We start from the raw sequence: 24,205 nt of genomic DNA on the forward strand, positions 1-24,205 counted from the left end.
CTTGTGGGCACAGCACAGATCCTCAGTTAAGGCTCTGCTACTGCTACCATCCACCTGGCTCTGTGCCTGTGGAGATAGTGACCCACCCCATGAGCCCCGAGCAACAATGTCTGCTGACCTGACCCAGCAGGGCACAAGGGGCCCACCTCATTTTCCCCTGAGCAGCACACACCCACTATCTTCCTGCCCACATACTTGGGAACGATGACCAGAAGGGTTGTGAGATATTCCGAATCAAGCACAAAGTCTTCTTTGCTGACAATGTCGCTCAGTGTCCGAGTGAAGAGGTTTCCCCTGGAGGGCAGAAGGACAACGGGTAAGTCCAGCAGAGAGAGGCTCACAGACCCCACATGCCTCAAGAGTCCAGACAAACAGCAGGAAATAGAGCAGGCCCAGGAGAGTCTCTGAGCTGTCTGCCAGGGCCAGGTACAGCCAAGTGGTAAGTGAGCTACCTCCTCTTCCCTCTGGGGGCAGGGAAACTGGCAGAGCCTCTGCAGCTATCACCTGCCACTCAAGGGGCTGCTGAATCTAACACCTCAGTGACCTGCACTGCCCTCAAAAGCCAACCCAGGCGCTGGGAGGGGACCTCGTGTGGCAGGCTGCTAAAGTTATTCAAGTATCAAAACAGCAAGGTCTCCAAGTTGCATGGGACAGATAGGCCCTGATAGAGATAGCTATGTGTCACTTTACAGGCTGTTCGGTCCAGCAGCTGGGGACACTCACCTGAAATATCAGCTTTGTCTACACCACCAGCCCTGGCACAGATGAGGAGCGTGGTATTACTACCAAGCTGTTGCATGGACAGAGGCAGCTACCAAGACATGGTAGTTCCCCACATTGCAGAGTCCTAACCAGACAGCCCCCAGAGCACGGAGGCTGCAATGTGAGCCCAAGACTTCCAACCTCCCAAGCACAGAGCCGAGGGCAAAGCCTCAAAGGCAAGAGAGAAACCCTAGCTTCCAAGGGTGTCTGCTCCCGCACACAACTATGTGTGCAGACAAAGCTGGTGGGTCCCCTCCCGGCCACCCTGTCACCACCGCCAGCACGTTACCCTGCTAGGAGACATAGGTAGCCCACATACATAGCAAACCCACAGGTTTGCTGAGTGAGTGGCTGTGACTTTTCGCTCTATGTCCACAGGGCCTGAGGACATGTGCATCGAGAGAACAAATGGAAGGCAGAGTCAGCATCTGACTGGTGAAGGAGGAGGAATCAGGGACTGTAGGGGAGAAGCGGTTGGACCAGTCCCCTGCTAAAGTTCCAATTCTCTAACTGCACTTTTTATTTATTTACTTTGTTGTGTGAGTGTGTGTGTGTGTGTGTGTGTGTGTGTGTGTGTGTGTGTGCAGGAATCCATGTGCTATGGCACATTGGTGGAGGTCAGCAAACAACTTGCAGAAGTCAGTTCTCTCCTTCTTCCAGGCGAGACCCAGGGACTGAACTCAGATTGTCCACGGATCCATCTTGCCAGTCATCAAACTGTCTATGACTTGGTGGTGGAGTGGGTAGCCCGCCATGGTCTGGACCCCAAGCCTAAAAGAGACTAAGCTACCCTGAACTCAAGGTAAAACAGTGCTCACCTGACTGGCATCCACCACCGCTCAGGTTCAGGTACCCAGAGATGGAATCAGACAACTGGAACTGGCTTTCTAAGCTCAGTGCATCTGTGGTCTCCACCCCCACTGATGGATGGCAGCTTCTGCATTCCTTCTCTGTTTGGATTTCGGGTGGTTTTGTTCATTTGAATGTTTTATTGGAATAATGAGCTTTCTTGGAGGTAGGACACAAGTCAAAGCAGAAACCCATTGGCTTCATACAGGACTCATACAATAGCTGGCAGAGAAGCTTACATGGCAATTTTAGTGTTTGTATCGTGCCCGTGGCCAGAGTCACGAAAAGGTCAGGTACAGGACTTTCTATTTAAGGAATTATGTTGATGCTTAAAACTTTTCTGGTTTTGGATCATTTTTCATTTTGGATTTTCAGATCAGGAATGGTCAATCTATGTTCTCTTTTATGAATGGAAAAACTAGCCTAGGGAAGGTTTAAGAGGGAAGCTTAAATAAGAGACACCAAACAGAGGGAGGGCAGCTGACTCTGAGCTCCTGGGCCACTCTGCTTTTCTAGATTCAGACTGAGGATATAAAGGTGAATGCTGGTGACCACTTCATGCTTGCTCGGCCCTACCCACACTTCTCTCTCACTTGGAAGCTTGCCTGGCTCCTTATTGCCTGTTCTTTCCAGGGTGCTCACTGCCATCCCCAAATAGTCCCTGCCATGATGGTCCCCAGCTTGCTCTTCTATTGATTCCACCACCAAGGAGCCTGGTCTGTCGGGGGCCTGAACAACCCATTCTCCAGCAAACAGCCAGGGCACCTGAAGCCCTGCAGCTGTCAATCCTGACTGCTGCCCGTGAGCCATCCTGGTCTGCCCTGGACGGCTGCCCACGATCCTATCTGTCCCTTGAAGAGTTCTGGGCTCTGACATCCCCTCCTTGAAGATGAGATGCAGCGAAAGTCCTGAGCAGGCTCCCCAGAGCCTCCTCCTGGGTAAGGAGTGGGGACAGGGGGAAAGGAGGAACGAGAGGAAGCAATACCGTGTTCCTCTGTGTTCACAGGCAGAAGTGGCCACCCTGCCTGGCTATGTCCTCTTAATCTGCCTCAGGTTCCTAGCATGCAGCTCCAACTGTGCACCTGTTCAAGGGCCACAGCCACGGGGAAGGTAAGAGTGAAGGCTATCCCCCACCCCCCACAGGATGCATGCACAGAGAATGCAATGGGTGTGGTACACACGTGGATTTCTTCTCCAAGTTCTCCAGGTTGGTCTTCAGAACGCTGTACGCGGCTGTGCGGGACTTCAGGTCTGTCTCAATTTGTGCCAGTTGCTGGGAGGGAGGGGGGGAGAGACGCTCCTGGTGACCTTGAGGAGTTAGTAAAACTCTTCAAAATCTGGCCAAGCATCCATGGGACACTTAACAACAGTGACCAAGCCAGCCACTGGGGCTCACTTCTGTAATTGCAGCACTTGGGAGGCAGAGGCAGGAAGATCAGATCAAGATCATCCTCAGCTCCACAGCCAGTTTGCGGCTTAGCCTAAGTGAAACCCTGTCTCAGGATAAAGAAAGAAACAAGGAAACAAAAGAAAAACAGCAACCTGCCTATTCATCAGGGTGGTCGGTCTCCCTCCTGACTCTCCCAGCCCCCAGCACCTGGCCCTCGCAGTCAGTCCTCACATGGGGAAGTGGGTGGAGACTTTACAGCGACTGAGGTGCCACAGCTTGCCCAGTGTCACACACTAGCTTGTGCTCCTTCCCAGCAAGTGATGCTGAACTTCTCAGCTGCAGGTACCTCTGCTAGGTACCTATCCTGTCTCCCCTGCTCATCCTCCCAATCATCCACCTCTCCAGACTTGACTGCAGCTCCTCCCAACCTGCAGTGCCCAGTGACTGAGCGCCTCTGCTCCCCGCCTCAGGCTCCCCATCTACTCCACGTGGGAGGAATGCCATCTGTAGAGAGGCCCCAAGGACAGCTGACCCCAGTGAAGAACAGTTCAAGAGGATAGTGATAAATAAGATCTCTGAGGCCAGAAGGCGGCGAGTGATTCAGAGCCACAGTGAGTCCCGCCCAAGGGCTGAGCTTTGTGGTAATTTAAAGATAGTTCTGTCCTCTAAGGGCTCACGGCAGACCTGGCCCTGCAAAGACACAGCAGGACAGTGCGCAGTGCCCTGCAGCCATAATGACAAACAAGTGGCTGTGTATTTGAGCATGCTTGGATGCATGTCAGCTGGAAGGCAGTGGCGGGTACCCCAAAACACAAGCCATCTGGCCACCCTTTTGCCTCCAGTTTGGCAGTGAGATATGATGAGCGTCCATGCTGTAGGGCCATGCACACTTCTGGTGGAGGAGCTGTTGAGACTCGTGAGCTGAAACCTGGTGTACTGTGGAAGTTCTGAGTTTAAATACTCAGAATAGACATCCAAAGAGGAACACGCTCCCAGGACGTAACAAAAAGGCTCCACAGAGATCTATGTGCCTTGAGGGGTTCTGTCACTGATGACATCCTACCTCATAACTAGGCTGCACAGCTATGCTGTGCACATGGACCACACCGCACATACCACTCAGGGTGCAGCTACATCATGTGACCATAGGACATGTGCTACACAAACTGTACAAAGCCCTAAGCCACCTCAGAAGAACAAGGAGGGACTGGGGCTCAGACACAAGTTCCTGGGGCAGCACAGGCTGAAGATCCAGTCTCCCCCAATCCCTGTCCCGCTAGCCTACAGCCCTGTGATGGAGCATGGAGCCTGAACACTGCACACCTTGTGGGATTCGATCTGACCCACTGCCACTCAGTCTGTTGCTTTAATAGCTGTGCATGTGGGTACCCTGGACTAGTGGGAAGCCAGTTCTGATTCTACTGCTCTCCGACTCCCCCAGGGCAAGATCAGTGTCCCTGGGACACAGAATCCTGAGGTGGCATGCCCAACCCCACAAAAATCTGTGTTTTCTGGCTCAGTGGTGGATGTGGTGATGCTCTCCAGAAAGCCATACCTGGCTCAATACCCTGGGCTGCCCCCTGCTAGAAGCACCTCTGAGAACCTCTTGGGAGGTGATGTAAGCCCAGGGAGCCACACCCAGATTCCCAAGAAACCTGAAGGAGAAAAGGTCTCAAAGCCACCCTTCCTGTCTTGACCTGCCTACCGCCCTCAGGGAAGCTTAGCCACTTAAGAGAACAGGGCGGCTTTGTTGAGCACACGGCTGGGATCTCCCCAGCCATTGGACCAGCCATGACATATAAAGGGTACTGTATGCACCAGCAATAGGGCAGAACAGTCAAATCTCACCCATGGTGAAGGCACATAGAAGTCACCTTGGCTATGGGATGCCCACATTGTCCCTGCAGATCCCTGTGCTATGGGGCGTGTACCCAGTGTGAGCTGAAGAACATGGCTTAGTAGATGGCACCCTGTCATGGTACAGATTTGTTGTCACAAGACATTTAGGGGATGAGCTGGCACAATATGACCAAGGGGTGGAGCTTCTATGCCACACTGTCTCCTAAACAATGATGTTTTGCAAACCATTTACCAAGAGAGCTGGGCCTGGTGCCCAAGCCCTGTAATTTCAGCTACTAAGGAGGCTGAGGAGAAGGATGAAAAGTTTAAGTCCAGCTTGAGTTACAGAACTGGCTCAAGGCCAGTCTGGGCAACTTAGTGAGACCCTACCTCAAAATAAAAATTAAAAGAGCTCTGTGGTAGAATACTTAGTATGTAAAAGGCTCTGGGTTCCACATCCAGTACCGCAAAATCAATCAAATCAACCATCAATCATCCAAAGGGCACTGGGTCCCCAAGTGCATGGTGAGGGAGGGCAAGACTAAGACATTGCATCACAGGTTTTGAGTCACAGTAGGGGAGTGAAATGAATTGGGGCCTGGGGTCAGAACACACGTGCCTCAGGCCCATTCAGGGGACTCTCCTGTGAGATGATAGCCAGTTCTCTGGGTGACAGAGACAAGAGACAAGTGCACACACATCTCTCCGAGTTCTAACCTTACCCAGAACATGGTAAGAGGGACCTTCCCTGGGTCACTCATAGAGCTAACATCCCAGCCTTTGGCTTTCTACCTTGTCAGCGTCCCAGCCCCATGTATGTCCTCTCAGACGGTCAGAGGTTTCCAAGCAGACTCTCCTCACCTTGGCCAGTGTGTCCACCACGTTCATCAGTGGCTGCTTGGCAGGGTATTTGGCCATGTCCCACTCGAAGTGCGTCACAAAGGATGGCAAGTCAACTGGAAGAGCAAAGGCTAGCTTGAATCCAGAACCAAGCCAAGGGAGACAAACTGAGCTTGGTGCTCACACCAAAGAAGCAGTCAGGCAACAGTTGAAGAGTAGGCATGGGCTCCGGAGTGTATATGCTCAATGCGGGAGCAGTTCAGAGCCAGCGGGAGGCCTCATTGTACACCTGCCATTGTACACTTCAAAGCCGAGCACCAAGCTCTCCTTCGGCAGCTTCCACCTAGAGTTTACTATGAAGCCTGCTCTTCCTGGAGGTTGAAACCAAGAAGGTGACATTCTGTGGCCATTGGTAACTTCGTCACCTTCAACAGTTGCTTGGCCTACCCTCCCCAGCTAGTTCACCAATCTGTTTTGAGGCATCCAGAAGGCACAGCAGAAAGCATCAAACCAGGCTCTCAACCAGTGAGCCATGACCTGACACAGGTGACACCTGCTTCTTGAGTCCCCAACAAGAGCCGGGTGATGTTAACCCACATCGTCCACTTTAGGGAGGACATGGCACAGCTCAGCCACACCATGGAACCTGCTTGTCACTGGCTTTCCCACCTGGAGTCACGGGCATCATTTGTTGTGTGCCCATTGAAGTCTAGAGTGAGCAGAATACACCAGTGTTTTCATCAAAACCAAACAAATTCCACGGCAAAGAAGGGTGTTCCTGCCTAGCCTAGCCAGCTGTGCAGCAGAAGAGTGGGAGGAATTGAAGGTGGTTCAATTGCACTGACACATTTTAGTCCAAAGAGCCTGGCTGATTGGGACATTCAGGGTGGGTTTTTTGTTTGTTTGTTTGTTTGTTTTGTTTTTTTGTATGGTTGTTGTTTGAGACAGGGTTTCACTGTGTATCTCTGGCTGTCCTGGAACTCACTATGTAAACCAGGCTGGTCTCAGAGATTTGCCTTTCTCTGCTTTCCAGTGGTAGGATTAAAGGTGTGCACCACCACGCTCAGCTGTGATACTTAGTTTTAATTTTTAACACGATCTGGAGTCACCTGGGAAGAGACTCAGGGATGGACTGTGGGTGTGTCTCTAGGAGATCACCTTGGTTAAGCAGTTGATGTGGGAAGAGCCAGCCCACTGTGGGTGGCACCATTCCCTCAGCCGGGGTCCCAGACGGGGTTGGAAAGGGAATCGAGCATAAGAAGCATACATGCATTGCTTTCTCTCTGCTCTTGACTGGGGATATGCCAAGCCGCTCCAAGTGCCAGCCTTGACTTTCCTTCAGGGATGCACTGTGACCTTTAATTGTCAGCAAAACAAACCCTTTCTCTCTTAAAGGTGCTTTTGTCATTTTTTAAATTATCTCAAAAGAAACCAGGACACTGGCTTAAGTCCGGGGTCCCACACAAGAGAGGAACTGAGTCTGCGTTCCTACCTGAGAGTGGTCAGGCCTCTCACCTCTTGAGGGCTTCCTTGTTTTGTTTTGAGACAGTGTTAGTTAGGCTGGGATTCACTATGTAGACCAGGCTGTATTCAAACTCACAGAGATCCATCTGCCTCTGCCTCCCAAACGGTGAGGTTAAAGGCTTAATTACATTTATACCCTACATTTCCAGAGAGCACCATAGGAGCGTGTTATTTCTCCTTCATTCATCCCACTTTTTTTTTTTTTTCTCATGTCAGGGTTTCTCTGTGTAACAGCCCTAGCTGTCCTGGAACTCACTTTGTAGACCTCTGTCTCCCGAGTGCTGGGATTAAAGAGTGGGTCACCACCGCCCAGCTTTCATTCCTTTTAAGATGGGGATCTCTTTGTGTGGCCCAGGCTGGCCTTGAACTCCTAAAGTCAAGCCATCTTCCCTGTGTCGAGTGTCAGAAGGACTGGTGGCTACATTGGGGGAGGATGTTAGGCGTCTAGATGAAGCTTGATGGAGCAGGGAGGTGGGCAGGAGCTAGGCAGTCCAGGAACTAGGAGACTAGGTGAGGTCACATCTGTACCTCCGTGCTTGGAACTGGTCATGGAGAAACAGTGCAAGAGTCCATGTTGGGAGTGGACAGAAGTCAATGAGGAAAAGGGAGAGGGGAAAGACAAGAAGCTCTGGGAGCAGAAAGGAGGGGACCCACTCGGCAGGATGCAGGGACAGTGACACACAAGGCATGAAGTAAAGTGACACCCAGATTCCTAGGCTGGGTAGCTAAGTGAAGGGAAGGACAGCCATTAACCTGGGGGACATGGAGCAGAGGAAGGGACAGGGCAGAGAGGATGAACTCAGGATGAGGCAAGAGCAACTTTGATGGGTAGATGCACTAATCCCCAAGAAAAAGATGGAAACCAAAGGGGATTCAAGAGGGAAGTGGCCCTACTACTTAGCAGGCAGGAATGCCTTAAAACAACAGTGGTGATGTGGACTCGCTCGTGGACTCGCTCGCGGCTTACCTTGGGCTGGGAGAAGTGAGTCATCCCATCTGATTTACTCTTCAGCCCTATTAAGGGATGTCAATATCTCCAGGAGGAAGCCCCAGCACAGAGTAAGTTATGTAAGCTCCATCACGGCAGGAAGAAATGACACAGAGCACCCAACGCCCTGCCCATGACAAAGGAAGGTCCTTGGTCTCTGTCCCCATTGTGCCCAGCTATCGGGATCTAGCTATGTTGTAGGAGGAAAAAGGCTTGCCCCTACACCAGCTCCTTTATAAAATTTAAGCCCTTGATTTTATTCCATAGTGGAAGACTTCTGTTGAATGTTGGCCTCAGCACCTCGGCCTGTGACAAGAGAATCTCTAAAATGCTGGGGGTAGGACACCTGGTGAGATCTGGGCTCTTGAAAATGGGACATCAGATCACTCTGCCCACGCTCACTGCCACCCCATAAGCAGCCAAGGAAAGACTATCTGATGACACAAACTATGGCTGCCCATAACCGGGCAGAGTCCTCATTACAATCTGAAACACCTGGCCAGGTGTGGTGGTGCACAACCATAATCTCAACACTCGGGAGGTCAAAGCAGGAAGCTCGCCTTGAATTTGAGCCTAGCCTGAACTACATAGTTGGTTCTAGGCCAGCCTGGGCCATACATAAAGTGAGACAGTGTTGTGGAAGCCTCCTTGTCCAATCAGACTGACAGATATTAGCAGCGTAGGTTTTGGCATTAGGAAAAGCTTTGTCATTCCGATGACCCAAAAGCTAAACAAAGGTCACATGAGGCCTTTTAAGAGACAGCAATGCTAACTGTTGGGAGAGCACTGGCAAGAGAAAGAACGCCCACTGATGACCTCAAGTCTTCCCTGAAGGTGAGGAACTAGCCGCCCTCCAGGACAGATGTCAGGGTGATGTGTTGTCAGGGGCACTCCCTCTCCACCCTCCACATCACCTGCAGCATCCTGGAGCCCTCCCACCCAGCCCATGGAGTGCTCAACTGCTCTCCCAGCCTCTCTGATCAGTCGAGGCTGCTCTAGCTGACCTCCCGCAACGCCCTTGTCTCCAGAGCCCACCGCAGGACCTGATAGAACCAAGCATTCCACAGAAGGCTCAAGACACTGACAGCCACACTCAGCACAGCGAATGGAGCCAGGGCAATATACATACAGCAGAGACACACTTCAAAGCAAGCTCTGCTCTTCATGCCTTGCCACCAAACCCAAGGACCCCATGGATTTCTCTATTAGGAGGGAAGGTTCCGCTGCAGAGTGCAGGGCACTGTGGGTCTCTCTCCCACCAGCCCTGAGCTCCCAGAGGCACCAGGAGGCTGACAATGGTCTCCCGCAGGAGCTCAGTAGGCCTCTGGGTTGGTAGCTATGCCCTCTTCCTCCTTGTTCCTCTCTCCTGTCTCCCACTTCAGTGCTAGTTCTGGACACTAACCTTTGCTCCAGATCACAACCTGAAAGTCCTTCCTGTCTATACCATAGGCAGGAATATTACTCCAGAGTGGCCTCCGCCACCCCAGCCTTCCTGCTCTCTCCAAACACACTCCCCACAGGCGGCTGTCTCTTGAGCAACAATGACATCATCTGAAAAACCAAGCCAAGGCCTTGCCAGCATACAAGATTATAACTGCACAGGCAGGCAGCCCAATGCCTGGCTAGCCGGACAGGTCTTCCACAGCCTGAGCCAGACACGTGTGTGTCTGCTCTGCTTCTGCTGGACTCAGCCGGGTCTTAGCACGCTCCATCACAGCTGGTGGCAAAGACAAACAAAAGCAACAGGCACCCAGCAAAGCTAAGAACCTAGACTGAGACTGTTACTAAGTCTATTTGCAAGTGAGAAAAGCAAGGGCAAGAGGGACAGTGCATGGCATGACCAGGACTGACCCCTTCAAGACTTCATGATGCCAATGCCCTAAATTCTCTTGAAGGAGACGGGATTAAAATCCCACGCACAGAACAAAAGAGCTTTAGAAAATTCTATCCCTAGTCTGAGAGTATCCTGCAGAAGAAAGTCTTCTGGGAAAGTGAGTTAAAGTCACTGGGCTTTCTGGGAGGTCTCAATGCAAAGGTGTGGACTTAAGGTTGGGCTGCTACTGTAGGCACTGCCTCACAATGCTGCCAGGCCTTTGGAAGGGTTGGTTCACAGAGCATGCTCAGAAATGACCTTGGAAGTGACTGGGACTAACCTGCAGGCGCCTCGCAGGAAGCCAGGAGATGACGGCACATGCTAAACAAGCAACAAAAACCAAGTTTCCTTGTCCCTTAGTGTGCTCTCTCCTAGAGACGGTGCACCCAGCAGGGGTGGATCCCACAGCGAACGACACATACATTTAAGTGGCATCAACTTTGAGTTGAAAGCTAAGTGGACGGGTTTGTTTGCTTATCGTGGTTTGTTTGGTTTGGTGCGGTGTTAGGGTTGAATCCAGGGTCCAGCACTTTGCTGGGCAAACACTGCCAATGAGCCGTATCCCCAGTCCTGGAACGCAGTGAGCATTTTAATCAGAATTTTAGTGTATGCTTAAATAAACCATAAACCAGGTTTTATGGGAACTGAAAGCAAGATGGTCAGAAGTTCAAAGTCACCTTGAGATACACAGTGAGCCTTGACCGCATGACATCATCTCAAAAAATAAAATTAAATAATATTGCTTGTTTTGCATTCTGCCTGTTACAGTAGATGAGAGAAAATGCCAAGCCAGCGGTTCTAACACCCACTCCAGGAGTGGCCTGTTCTAGAAGACCCATGGTCCCCATGAACCACATGAAACAAGGTCTGACTGAGCAGACATCCTTACAGAGCAGGTGGGACAGCAGACAGGCTTCAAGATCATGCAGCTAGCAAGCGAAAAGATGCTGAAGTTCACCCCAGCCCCCAGAATTGATGCATTGCTGTTTCCAGGTGATAAGCAGAGAGGACAGGAGGGAGACAGGAATGAGATAACTGAACTGCATCATCTGGGTACGGTGACCAAGCTCTAAGGTAGGTTGCTTGAGAAACCATTGAGGCCTGATCACTGTACCCTATGACCAGCCCGAGGCCCTGCCCTCCCAGGGACATGCAGCAGCACACTGAGCATGTGCACGGCAAACAAGACACAACCTACTCTTTAAACACTTCATCTTTTCCTTCAGACCTGAAACATAATATAAGACAGGGTTATTAAACCACAAAGACATGCGGATCTGGTTCAGAATGGGGAGAGTGGATATTCCCATTTGCCAATTTAAACCAGTAGAAGACTTTTAACATTTCCAGGTGGCATGTGTGTGTTCATATATGTGCAGTTTATCCCAAATGATCTAAGTGTAAATGTGTATGCTCTCGTTTTCAATAGACATGTACAGACTCAAGGTTAATTCTCTCTACAGATATGTCAATATTTAATTCTAGAGTTTTCAAAATATCCAAGTGTTGTTTCATGTCTGTGTTTTGCTTTTATGTATATTTTGAGACAGTCTTAGATAGCCCAGGCTGGCCCTGAACTTACTCAGTATCTCGGGATGTCCTTCCTGCCTCCACTTCCCTAGTGCAGGATTACAGATGTGTGCCACCATACCTGGGTTTCAAAGTCTCTATGTTTTTGCTACACATTTAAAAATACAGCCCAAATGGCATCTGCAAATTTAACAGCCAAGTAGCACTGGGGTGCCTGGATATGTGTCCATCAGCATGGGAAGCCAAAACTCTGGAATGGGGACATTCCATGAAGTGTCTTTGATGCGGCCCTGCTGTCTCCGGTTGGAGGCATTTCTCATTACATACAGCCACTTCTCACGCCTTGTTTGGCTTTAAAAAAAGTGATAAGTGGGTGGAGATGTGTGAGATTTTCCAGAAATGGGACAGTAAGGCTTAACAGAACTGGATATTCAGAGCTCCCATGGTGGCCATCGTGAGGGAAATGGCTCCCGAGAAGAAACCTCTGTGGACCTACCTCCGTTAGCCAGGAGGTTCTCGTGGACTTTGCCCTTGGAGTCTTCCATGACCTCCACCACACTCTGCGCCATTCTCTTTATGAGGCTTTGGGTAGAGAAGAGAGAGCCAGTGAGAGTGAGAAGCTGCCTGCAGGACTGGGGGCAGCACTTTGGCAATCTAAGGAGAGACTTAAGACATTAAGAACCCTCGAACCAGTCATTCCACTTCTGGGAAACCATCTTGAGGAAACAGGAAAAAAAAAACCAGAAAAGCCTTCTGAATAAAAAGATGTTCTTTGCAGCAGAGCGGCTGACAATAAGAAATTGGAAGCAACCCGCAGGCTCAACAATAGAGAATTGTTTGAAGATGGTCGATTCAGCAAAGGATTATTAGCCACCATTGAAAATAAGGTTTACAAAGAATTCCAAATACCATGGAACAAGGCACGCATTATAATGTTAGAGGGAAAAAAACAAGACAGAAACTTAGACAGTAAGACGATCGCTGGCTGTGCTATGGGTAAATATTTCCACTAGATATCTTTCTAGTATAATCTGCTATTGATTTTATAGAAAAGCCAAACCTTGGGCCTCCAGTGAACACACTAAAAGAACTCAAGCCATATACCAGATTACAGATGGAGATTGGAATATGTTACCTTTCATTTTCCTTCTTTCTCTCCCTCCCTCCCTCCCTCCTTCTCCCTCTCGCCATCCAACTGATACAAGCCTCCTTTACTCCAGGATGCCCCAAAACTCACTACATACCTAATGATGACCTTAAAATTCTGATCCTCTTGTTTTTGCCTCCCCAGTGCTGGAAATGCAGCCATGTACCACTATGCCCAATTTTGTGGTGCTGGGGATAGAACCCAGGGCCTTGTGTATGCTAGACAAACATTCTACCAACTGAATTATGTCCCTAGCTCCAAGTTCCTCCATTATTGCAGGCACAGTCCCACTAACCAAGCCTAGTATGGTACCTTGGGCCTGCCGTAGAAACTGAGGCAGATGGACACCTTGAAAGACCCTGTTGTTTGTTGAAAGCAAGAAAGAGAAAGAGGTAGTCATGTTTTCTTGACCAAAGTAATCAGGGCTGACAGCTTGAAACTAAAGACCTAAGTGTGAAATAGTTTAAAATGAACAATCACAGCACTTGCCTAGCATGTGAGGCAATGATTTTGATCCCTAGCGCAGTTTAAAAGATGATAGATAGCCAGAGAGATGATAGACAGATAGACAGATGATAGATAGATAGATAGATAGATAGATAGATGAGAGAGAGAGAGAGAGAGAGAGAGAGAGAGAGAGAGAGAGAGAGAGAGAGAGAAAAAAGAAAGAGAGAGAGAAGAGAGAGAGAGAGAGAGAGATAGAGAGAGAGAGAGGAGAGAGAGAGAGAGAGAGAGAGAGAGAGAGAGAGAGAGAGAGAGAGGAACCAGGCTAGAGCTACAGCTCAATACTTGTCTGGCTTGCCCAGCAGGTAAAGCTCTGGTTCAATCTGCAGCACCATAAAGAATATGCAATGCCAGCAGTGGAAGCAGGAGGATCAGAAGTTCAAAGTCAAAGTCATCTCTGGCTACTTAGTAAGTTTGAGGCCAGCCTGAGATATGCAAAATCCTGTTCCAAAACTAAGTAAGGCCAGGCATAGTGGCACATGCCTTTACTCCCAGCATCCGGGAGGCAGAGGCAAGTGAATCTTCAGTTCGAGGCCGGTCTAGTCTACACAGCAAGTTCCAGGTCTGCCAGTGGCTAAGAGCACTGGCTGTTGTTCTTCCAGACTCCTGGAGTTCAGTTTCTAGCATCCACATGGCAACTCACAACCTTCTATAACTCCACCTCCAGGAAATTCAACACCTTCACACAGACATACATACACAAAACACCAATGCACATAAAATAAAAAATAATCATTAAAAATGTTTTAAAAAATATGTAAATAAAAATTTTTAAAAGAACAACTATCGTCGTCCAAGTACAGGAAACACACCATTCATTAGGCATTCCTCCAGAGTCTACCTCCCGCTTGGGTCAAGTGTGCTTAGGGCTACTTTGATAACCGACTCTCATCTGTAGGAGTGTATAAGTGTCAGTTTCTCTGAAATCATTATTTTAGCCTCACAAGGATTCTGGGAAGTTGAGTATTATCCCACCTATTAGATGAGGAAACTTAAACAATTTGCTCCCTATCAAGTGTCTGCAAGTGGGTTTCAAAGACAAAGCTCTTGGCCACTGGGTCATGTTGCGTTCTAGACCGACCACTGTGGCCTGCCTTGTGTTTAAAAGCCGACCAGTGTGGTGTGCCTGCATCTCTTTGATTAGCAGTGCACTAGCCTGGGGTAGTACTGACAGTTTCCCAGGCTTCTTTATGGAGTCAAGGACGTATTCCCAGGCCTTTGCCATGAGAGAAAAGTGCTTCAGGCCTCTGGCTGATTGCTCTGGGCTCCCAGGTGAGCTCAGCAGATCAAAGGGAGACGAAATGTCCAGTCTGGTTCCCTCAAGCAGAGATCTTAGCTTCCGCAGCCTCAGGCTTGTGTTTCAGCCCAGGACCCATCATTGTCCCTTAAACTCTGCTACATTCCCACACAACTCTGGCCTCTTCGTCACAAGACCTCTTCCAGTTACCGGAAAATGAGTGTGCCTCCTGTCGTCTGCAGAGACGCTGACTCGGTTAGGAAATGTTATACACTAACTAAGCAACTACTGTGCCCCAAGCATTAATAAGTGCTGTAGCCTAAGCCAAGTCCCTGCTGGCGTAGAACTGCAGGTTCAGTGCTGTTGAAAACTCCTTTTCCTTATTCAGATCCCCATAGTAACACAAGCGGGTCGGACCTATCTCTGTGGCCACCGTAACCCATCCATAACTACCTACTTACATGAAGGTTGTGAGACCCCAGCTACTACCACATCACCTGGCTCAGCAATGTCTGCCAACTGCCTAAACAAAGCCTCACCGCACCTCATCCTTCTGCGGCGTTCTACTCCTCCGCATCTGAGCCCCTTCAGAGTGTCTCACCATAGCAAATGTGGTCCCCCAGCACACACATGACTTCCGGGACATCTCAGAATGGCATGCTCCGAGGAAGCTCAATGGCTAGAAAGATCGCCTGTTCCACAGAACCAAAGCAACCTGTCGTGATCGGCGGCTGTGGTCACCGGAAAATTAACATGCCACTGATCCAGAACATTTTTTCTCGCCAAAGGGAACTGAAGGGTCTCACGCCATTTTAAAATTCCCCTTTCTCCCTTTACATCACGTGGTCTCTTTATTGCCAGAAGTGAGTGGCTTCCTCTTCCCTTTAATCTTCAGTGCAGCAGCCAAACAAGTCGCCCTGCCGCAAGGCACCCCATCCCGCTAGCTGCTTCCCATTTGCATTGATGTTGCAGTAATCCACACATTCTGACCTCTTGTATGGGTAGTATAGAGAAGCTATTGGAAGAAAGAGGGTGGTCATTTATAACGGCAGGCAAGGCCCCTCTAATTACAAGAAGCAAATGTCCTCGGCCCCCAGAATGCAGAAGCCTGCTTGTTTCCCTAGACCCTGGCCAACACTGGTCTTAGGAGCCCTTTCAGTCTCTGCCAGTCTGGTAGCTGGAAACCTACACGTCACTGTCATCCCGACTTGCACATGTGTGATCTCCAGGGAGGCTGCGCATCCCTCCTCAGGTCTGCTGACTACAGAAGGCTGCTTTCTTCTATGAATCGCAGGTTCAAAACCATCCCCTCTTCTGTTTTGTTTTCCTCTGTTGCTTCCTTCATTGATTTGTATGAGTTTCCATGTCTAAGAGACCCGGTTCTGGTGGTAGGGTTTTCAGCTAGCAGACGCCATCTTAACAATGGCTTTGTGAACAAGCGGCACAGGAAGAACTGATGGCAAACTGCAGGGGCTCTAAGATTTAACAAAGAAAATTCCGGCAGCTTTCTCTAAAATATCTGACCAAAATGAATAGCAAGGATGGGAGCATGGGAGGTGGTGGCGCGCGCCTTTAATCCCAGCACTCGGGAGGCAGAGGCAGGTGGATCTCTGTGAGTTCAAGGCCAGCCTGATCTACAAGAACAAGTTCCAGGACAGGCTCCAAAGCTACAGAGAAACCCTGTCTTGAAAAAACAAAAAAAGGGGGGATGGGATCTTGACTCAGTAGCCAAAGTCACTTGCCACCAAAAGATCGAGTTCAGTCCCTATGAGACCCACATGGTAGAGCTGCGGAGAGAAACAATTCCCTCAAGGTGTTCTCTAACCTCCACACATGAACTACGGCACCCACTCATGTACACACACACACACACACACTAAAAATTAATTTTCTTAAAATGTAATGTGTATTAATCCACCTGGGAAGATGTACAGATCATACTAATAAATGTGTAATAATCTTATTTGGTCACATAAATATACACATTCATCAAAACTTACCAATTTGATTACTGTAAATGTACACATTTCACTGTCTATAACCCATGTCTTGGTGTGTGTGTGTCTTTGTCTGCATGTACAAATGTGAGCAGGTCCACATGAGCACCTGGGCATATGTGTGAAGCCCAGAGCTCAGCCTTGGTATCTTCCTCACTCACTCCACACCTTGTCTTTTAAGACAGTGCTTCTCATTGAACCTGAAGCTCAAATACTCAGCAAGCCTGCTGGGCCAGGAAGGCCAGGGTCCTTCAGTCTTTGGTCCACCCCTGGAAGTGTGATTGCAAGCTTGAACAACTTTGTCCAGCCTGTGTAAACAAAATCAAATCCAAAATAATGGACAGCCCTGGAGGAAAGTGGACCGGTAGCCTCCACATGCACACACAAAACCACAAAGCTTTTTTTAAAAAAAGATACAAATAAATTGAAAAGAAAAAGTAAAAGTTAATTTTGTTTTTAAAACATAAAATAGCCATGTAATTGTAATTTCTGTAATTTTATTTTTGATATTTATTTTACCTTTTGAGTGTCTGTGTCTGTTTGGGTGTATTGCCTGAGAGTATGGGCCCACAGAACCTAGACGAGGGGGTCGGATGCTCTGAAGGTGAAATACAGGCCGTTGGGGTTGTGAAACCGAAATCAGGTCCTCTGGAGGAGCAGCAGGTGCTCTTAACTACTGAGCCATCTCCCCAGACCCTAGTTTATTTTATTTTATTTGTTTGGTTTTTCCAGACAGGGTTTCTCTGCATAGCCCTGGCTACCCTAGAACTCACTCTGTAGACCAGGCTGGCCTTGAACTCAGATCTGTCTGCTTCTGCCCCCCAAATCCTGGGATTAAAGGTACCCGTCACCACCTCAGACCCTGGTTTATTTTAAATAGTCTCATTTGCACTTTATCTTACACATCCACTGATTTGTAGCAGGACGTTTGTCTATTTTAATTGTTGAATGATAATTCTACTAATAAGTTAGAAACCCCCCAAAAAAAGAAAAAGGAAAAGACAGAAAGACAGAAGAAAGAAAGAAAGAAAGAAAGAAAGAAAGAAAGAAAGAAAGAAAGAAAGAAAGAAAGGCAAAAAGTAGATCTTGGCCCCAAAAGTAGCTCCCCCAGGGTCCAAGCATAGAACTGCAGCACACTTGCCCTAGGGGTACAGATGAACACCAGGTGGGAGAGACCTCAGATCCCCAGCTTCAGAAACCACAAGCCAGGAAGTGGCTGCTATGCAGGGCCTCAGGCCCTGGAAGGCCCAGTCTCTAGGTAGGAGGGCAGAGGTTGCAGTTACTGGATGATTCTGGAAAGGAAGGCTCACTCCTCAATCACCTGAGTCACAGTTCCCAGGGCCCAAGCAAAGAGCAGATTCTTCCTAAGTGGCCTTAAGACATAGTGGCCCCAAGGGAGTTCGTCCTACTATTGTACGACAGAGCCCCAGTGTCTGACCAGCTCGGCCAGACAAGTCGTCATCTGGGGCCCCGCCTGCCCCAGGAGCTGCAGCCCAGTCCTCCAGCCTTCTGGAAGGGTTTGTCTGTTCCTTCTCTTAGGATGGCAGGTGCAAGGTTCCAAGCTCCTCCAGGGCAAATCGGCACTGCAAAAGTAAGGCTTTGGAGCCAGGCGGTGGTGGCGCACGCCTTTAATCCCAGCACTTGGGAGGCAGAGGCAAGCGGATCTCTGGGAGTTCGAGGCCAGCCTGGTCTACAAGAGCTAGTTCCAGGAGAGGCACCAAAGCTACAGAGAAACCCTGTCTCGAAAAACCAAAATAAAAAAAAAAAAAAAGTCAGGCTTTGGGGCTAGGGCCATGACTCAGTTGGTCAAGTATTTGCCTTAAGAACCCAAAGGCCTAAGCGTGATACCCAGACCCATGCTAAAAATAAAATAGACCAGTGTGGTGGTGCATGTCTGTAATCAGTGCTGGGGAGGCACAGGCAGATCTCTGCGACTTCCTGGCTAGCCAGCCCAAGCTGCTTGATGAGACCTAGATCCCGGTGAGAGACCCTGTCTCAAAAGAAAAAATGTGGCTAGCTCCTGGGGAACAACCACTGAGGTTGAACTTTGGCCTTCACACACACACACACACACACACACACACACACACACACACACACACAAAGAGCCAGGCTTCCTCCTCTTTCCTGACTCATTGGAAAATTTTAGCAAACCAGAATAGAGCTGGTCTGACATTGCCCGTACGCCTGGAGGAGAGAAAACAGGTTACAAGGCTGGGCCCAGGGAACGTCTCCAGGACTGAAGAAATGAGTTCTGCCTTGAAAGCCTTCCTTTGTCCTCCAAAGGGACTCTGTTGAGCATCGACTGACTCCTCACCAAACAAGACAAAGCCTGAGTGCTGAGGAAACTAAGGCCAACAGAGCGAGGAAGACTGCCCAGAGCCACACAGCTCATCTGAGCCTGCGTGTCTCCATCACAGAAGCAGGTCTCCATCTGCTAGAGGACAACCAGAAGGCCCAAACTTGCCCAGTGTCCCCCTGCCCCCAATGTGCCCAGATGGGAAATACCACACAGGGGAGTGCCTGGCCCAAGAAGTGAGCCTAGAAGCTTCCACACAGGGTGGGATGTGTGATTTACTCCAGTCTTTTTTTTTTTAATATTTATTTATTTATTACAATATTCTGTGTATATGCCTACAGGCCAGAAGAGGGCACCAGATCTCAGTACAGATGGTTGTGAGCCACCATGTGGTTGCTGGGAATTGAACTCAGGACCTCTGGAATAGCAGGCAATGCTCTTAACCGCTGAGCCATCTCTCCAGCCCCCTTTACTCCAGTCTTTATTCCTGCCACTGCCAAAGGACAATGACATAAGCTCTAAAGCAAAGTCACCAGGAAGAGGTAAGCAAAGATCCGTAGTAACTTTCTTTATATAAAAACAAAGATTGGGGCTGGAGAGATGGCTCAGAGGTTAAGAGCATTGACTGTTCTTCCAGAGGTCCTGAGTTCAATCCCTAGCAACCATATGGTGGCTCACAACCATCTACAATGAGATCTGGTGCCCTCTTCAGGCCTGTAGGCAAACATGCAGACAGAACATTATATTTATAATAAATAAATAAATCTTTTTTTTTTTTTAAGCTAAGATTGAATGAGGCTTTTAGAGGTTTCTAGAGGTTCTCTGCTCCAGGGAGCTCTGGGCCCAGATATACTTTGCTTTAACTTCCACACTGCAAGCTTTGAAGACACTGAAGTTTAAAGAAGATAAATCTGGAGGGACGTGCCTGTAATCCAGGCCACTCAAGAGGCTCAGGAAAAAAGGTGAAAAATTCAAGGCCTGCCTAGATGGTAAAGTGAGTTGAAGGACAACCTGGAATACTTTTTGAGATCTTGTTTAAGAAAAAAAATGTGCGAGTTGCTGGTGGTGTACACCCTTAATCCCAGCACTCGGGAGGCAGAGGCAGGCAGATCTCTGTGAGTTTGAGTCCAGCCTGGTCTACGAAGCAAATTCCAGAACAGCCAGAGTTATTACAGAGAAATCCTGTCTTGAACAAAAAAGTTGGGCAGTGGTGGCACATGCCTTTAATCCCAGCACTCGGGAGGCAGAGACAGGTGGATCTGTGTGAGCTCAAAGCCAGCCTGGTCTACAGAGCAAGTTCCAGGACTGGCTCCATAGCTACAGAGAAACCCTGTCTCAAAAAACCAACCAACCAAACAAACAAACAAACAAGCAAAAGAAATTTAAAAAGTCTGGGGACAGACCTCAGTATTGTCTAGTAAGCAAGCATAAAGCTGTAAGTTCAATTCAGGTGCACAAAAATGAATGAATGAATGAGTAAATAAATGAATGAATGAATGAATGAATGAATGAATGAATAAGTCTTTACAGAAATCCTCCTGTATAGTGTAGAGCCACTCAACAAAATTACCTTTGCCAAGCACAACAGAATTCTTTCTGGCAAGTTGGCATTCTATAACTTGAGCCCACACTGTGGCCTAGCAGAGCAACCTCTCAGGAGGTGGATGCAGGAAGATAGGGCATTTGAGGTCATCCTTCTCTAACAAATTCGATGCCAACCTGTGCTACCTGAAACCTTATCTCAAAACATAAAAACAACAGAAAACCAAAGCACCTCTAGCCATGGTTTGCCCCCAGAAGAGACATGGGTAAGGCAGGGTGCTGGATCGGAACACAGTCCCAGAGGACTGTCATGAATTGCCCTGAGGGCCCACAAGAGTTCAGCACCCCCAAGTATCCGGAGAGCAGTGGTTTAGTAAAAAGGCATTTGCATTTGGCCACTTTTCCACCTCCTGTCCCCCCAGAATGAGGCTCCAGGACACACTAGGGGAGAGCATCCTGGGGAGGTGACCAGGGAAAGGCGAAGCATGAAAACGGAACTAGAGGTGGTTAATAGGCACTTGAAAAAGTTTAGTTTGGCGGTGAGTCCGAGAAACACTCATGAAACAAGCACACGGCCTCCTCCTTCTGCCTGGTAAGTGAGCATTCTCTCTGATGGGGATGAAGAAAGAGCCTCTTGCTACCCCACAGGGACAATTTGGCAATGTGTACAAACAGCTTAAATATGCCATGGCATTTGACAATGTAAGTGTGTGTGTGCGTGCGTGCATGCATGTTACTGAGAATCAAACCCAAGGAGAACTAATAATTGCCATCTGGGGGTATTAGGATAATCAAAAACACAGAGTTACATTAATGACAAAAGCAATATGTAAAAGAGCAAAGATAACCACTTATTCAGTGTGTTAAGTATAATAGAATGAAATATATATTGTATGGTGCAAACCTATACAATCCTAGCACTCAGGAGGGCTGAAACAGCAAGGCTAGGGGAGCTCAAGGCTAGCCTGAGCTACGTGTGGAGGCTGTCTTATAAACAAGAGTTGGGTGGGAGAGATGGCTCAGCAATGAAGGGTGCTTACTGTTCTCACAGAAGACTCAAGCTTGTTTCCTAGCAACCCTCCTATAAGTCCTCACAACTGCCTATAAGTCCAGCTCCTGAGAATATGATGCTCTCTTCTGGCTTTCATAAACATTGCACACACACACACACACACACACACACACACGAACGCGTGTGTGCTCGAGTGCGCGCGCACACACACTTAATAATAAAACAAATCTTTCAAAAAAAACCAACAGTAGGTCAGATCACAAGGAAAATTTCAAATTCTCAAAGGTAGGACTAGCTCCTGATTCATTCTTTGATAATACAGCAAAAGAATTAAAAATGAAAAAAGCAGAAATAACATTTTTAAAGATTAACTTTTCAAACATATAAAGATTAAAAATTGCAGAATACCTTAATTACACTAAAACAGCACACATTAAATTATGAAAGAATAAACAAACATACAGAGAAAAAATTCATTGCTTTTGGCATTTCAAATAAGAACAAAATATTAGCAGAGGCTGGTGGTTAAATCAGACAAACTAATTTTATCCCTGGGGCTCACTGGTAGAAAGAAAAAAAATTAGTTCCCACAGTTGTCCTTTGACCTATGTGTGCATGCACAAAAAATAAATAATAAATAAAAATTTTAAACTAAGCAAGCAATTAAATATGCTTTCTTGGAAAAAGAAAAGAAAAGCACCCAGACAAAGCAAGAAGGAAACAAGATTATATGTAAAAGTAAACTTTAGAAGTTATAGGTCACGCAATGGGAGATGGGAAGCATGGAGCCCTCTTTAGGATTCTAGCCCACATCCATTCACGGTGTCCTGATAAGAACTGTCTGGCATTGCTGTGCAGACAGCCACCCTCACGGATGTAATCGCTGATCAATCACCTCCTAGACAACTTCATGGGACCACAAGGGAAAGGCAAAGCCACCCAAGGGCAAGTGGCAGTCAACAAGGTACCAGAGGAACCCAGGGGCACAGCTGAGTGGCCGTGTGGAACCACGTGCCTGTGAAATACAATATACCGACTGGCACTACAGACCAGGCTGAGGATCTGTGAAGGACTTGACTATTCAGAAGGGGGCTTTTAATGGAAAAATAAATAGGTTTCTTAAATTTTTAAAAATGATTTACAGAGTAAATTAACACAGGTAGTGCGAAGGAATACTTTTCTAAAAACAGAGCTCCCATAAGCAGAAGCCTTGCAGCTGCATGGAAAAACACTCTTGTGCCCAGGTAAATAAATAATAAAAGGATATGGAAACGATACACCTTGAAAACTGTCCCTTCTCTGTTCCCCTGGCCAGAGGCAGTGCTGACAGGTTCCCGCTGCATGGCTTACAGGCCCAGCTAGCATGTATTTATCTAGTAACACTTGAGTACTATTCAAAGAATTGGGGTGACAGGAGGATTTATAACTAGAGTCCTTTCCTTTTATCCAAAGCTCTGGTACAGAAAGATTCCTAAGGCGAGACACCTGCCTTGAATGAAGCTGTATTCGAGGGCGCTCACAGCATACAACTGTCCTTAGTCTCCAGTAGGAACATACCTGGGGATGCATGCCTACCAGGAAACTGGAGACAGTACATGGTGTGAATAAACTTTCATCCTTTACCAAACCTAGTCTCTGCTTTTAAAAATGGTTTTGCGGCCTCTGCGTTTCCCAGGGACGACCCTCACCCTGCTAGCTCATGTGCACACGTACATTTGTATGTTTCTTAAGCACATACCGCATTACCACCAGGGGAGACGCAAGCAATCAAAATGTATAGGGCAGAATATGAATGCCTATCAGGAGGAAATAGCATGCAAAAAACAAACACACAATAATAACCCCAAAGCCAGTAGCATCCCACATCAGAGTTCTCAGTGCTGTCTGGGCTTCAGTGAGGGAGGAAGGAGCTAAGGAGTGTGCACGGGGGTAGATAATGGTGTCGAGGTCTAGAAAAAAGAACGGCTGAAGAGCTGCCATTTCTGCAGCCGGGCGGGAAACAGCCCATGCCTCCCAAGCCCACTGTACAGGGCTGCACAATCTCACCCTGCAGCCTGCCTGGAGAGGGAAAACTGAAAGCCTGAGGCAGTCTTGGGCAGGAGGCTGCGCTCAGGGTCTCTGCTTCTGCATAGATCATCATCTGCTGGATGAGTTATCGAAGGCCGGCCAGGCCTCTGTAGCACAAAGCACAACCTCGAAAGGAAGTGGACACAGGGGACTCTGCTCCTTTTCCCTGGGTGACATTCTTTTACAGGTTCAAGACTGGCATGACATCTCTCCCCTTCACTCATTCATGAGAACAGAGCAGTAGCCACTGTTACCTCGTGGTTCTCTTCATGGCTAATTTCTTGTCATAGCTTTGCAAACTCCAGCTATATTAAGCCAACCTCCCTCATAGAGCAAAAGACAGATCAAAGATCCAAAAATCCAGTTCTGAGGCCATTTTGGGTAAAGTATGTATGGGATCAACAATTCTGCTAGGGGCAATCGGGGCCTGTGCGTAGACTCTCTACGTCTGTATCTCCACTTACATTACTTCTACATGTATACCAAAAACAGTCACCAGCGCACTGTTGGCAAAAGCTAAAGACTTGGAAACATAAGCATCCAACAACAAAGAGACAAGCAAATCTGCTCAAGGTAACACACCCAGAGAAAAACCAAACAAACAGGCAGTTGTGAGCTAACATGAAACTTTCGCTGAGGTATACTAATATGCAAAGTGGAAAAAAGCAGGATATACTATATATGTTATCATACATGTATAATATATTTTATTTACCTAGAATTATTCTAAGGCTATACGGTTTTATTTGTGAGACAGCCTCAAGTAGCCCAGGTGACATCAAACTTGCTATGCAGAAGGTGACCC

At 48.1% G+C, this 24,205-nt stretch overlaps 1 protein-coding gene across 4 annotated transcripts in view; it reads right to left on the reverse strand.

Annotated features, from left to right (window-relative positions):
• Positions 1-24,205, reverse strand: part of Atp6v1c2 (ATPase H+ transporting V1 subunit C2) — a 37,173-nt gene that overhangs the window by 9,840 nt on the left and 3,128 nt on the right. For 2 of the 4 annotated variants that reach the window (XM_050141949.1, XM_050141946.1), the window contains exons 3-7: positions 12,092-12,177; positions 11,264-11,293; positions 5,702-5,796; positions 2,793-2,884; positions 196-294 (exon numbers count right to left, since the gene is read on the reverse strand). In XM_050141949.1, coding sequence (XP_049997906.1) covers positions 196-294; positions 2,793-2,884; positions 5,702-5,796; positions 11,264-11,293; positions 12,092-12,177 — 402 coding nt within the window. The remainder of the gene's footprint in view (positions 1-195; positions 295-2,792; positions 2,885-5,701; positions 5,797-11,263; positions 11,294-12,091; positions 12,178-24,205) is intronic. The other 2 variants (XM_050141950.1, XM_050141947.1) reach the window with 1 other exon arrangement.

The sequence above is a fragment of the Alexandromys fortis genome, unplaced genomic scaffold, assembly GCF_014885135.2.
Source record: "Alexandromys fortis isolate MF-2015 unplaced genomic scaffold, M_Fortis_MF-2015_v1.1 scaffold_30, whole genome shotgun sequence".
NCBI classification, from domain to species: Eukaryota; Metazoa; Chordata; class Mammalia; order Rodentia; family Cricetidae; genus Alexandromys; species Alexandromys fortis.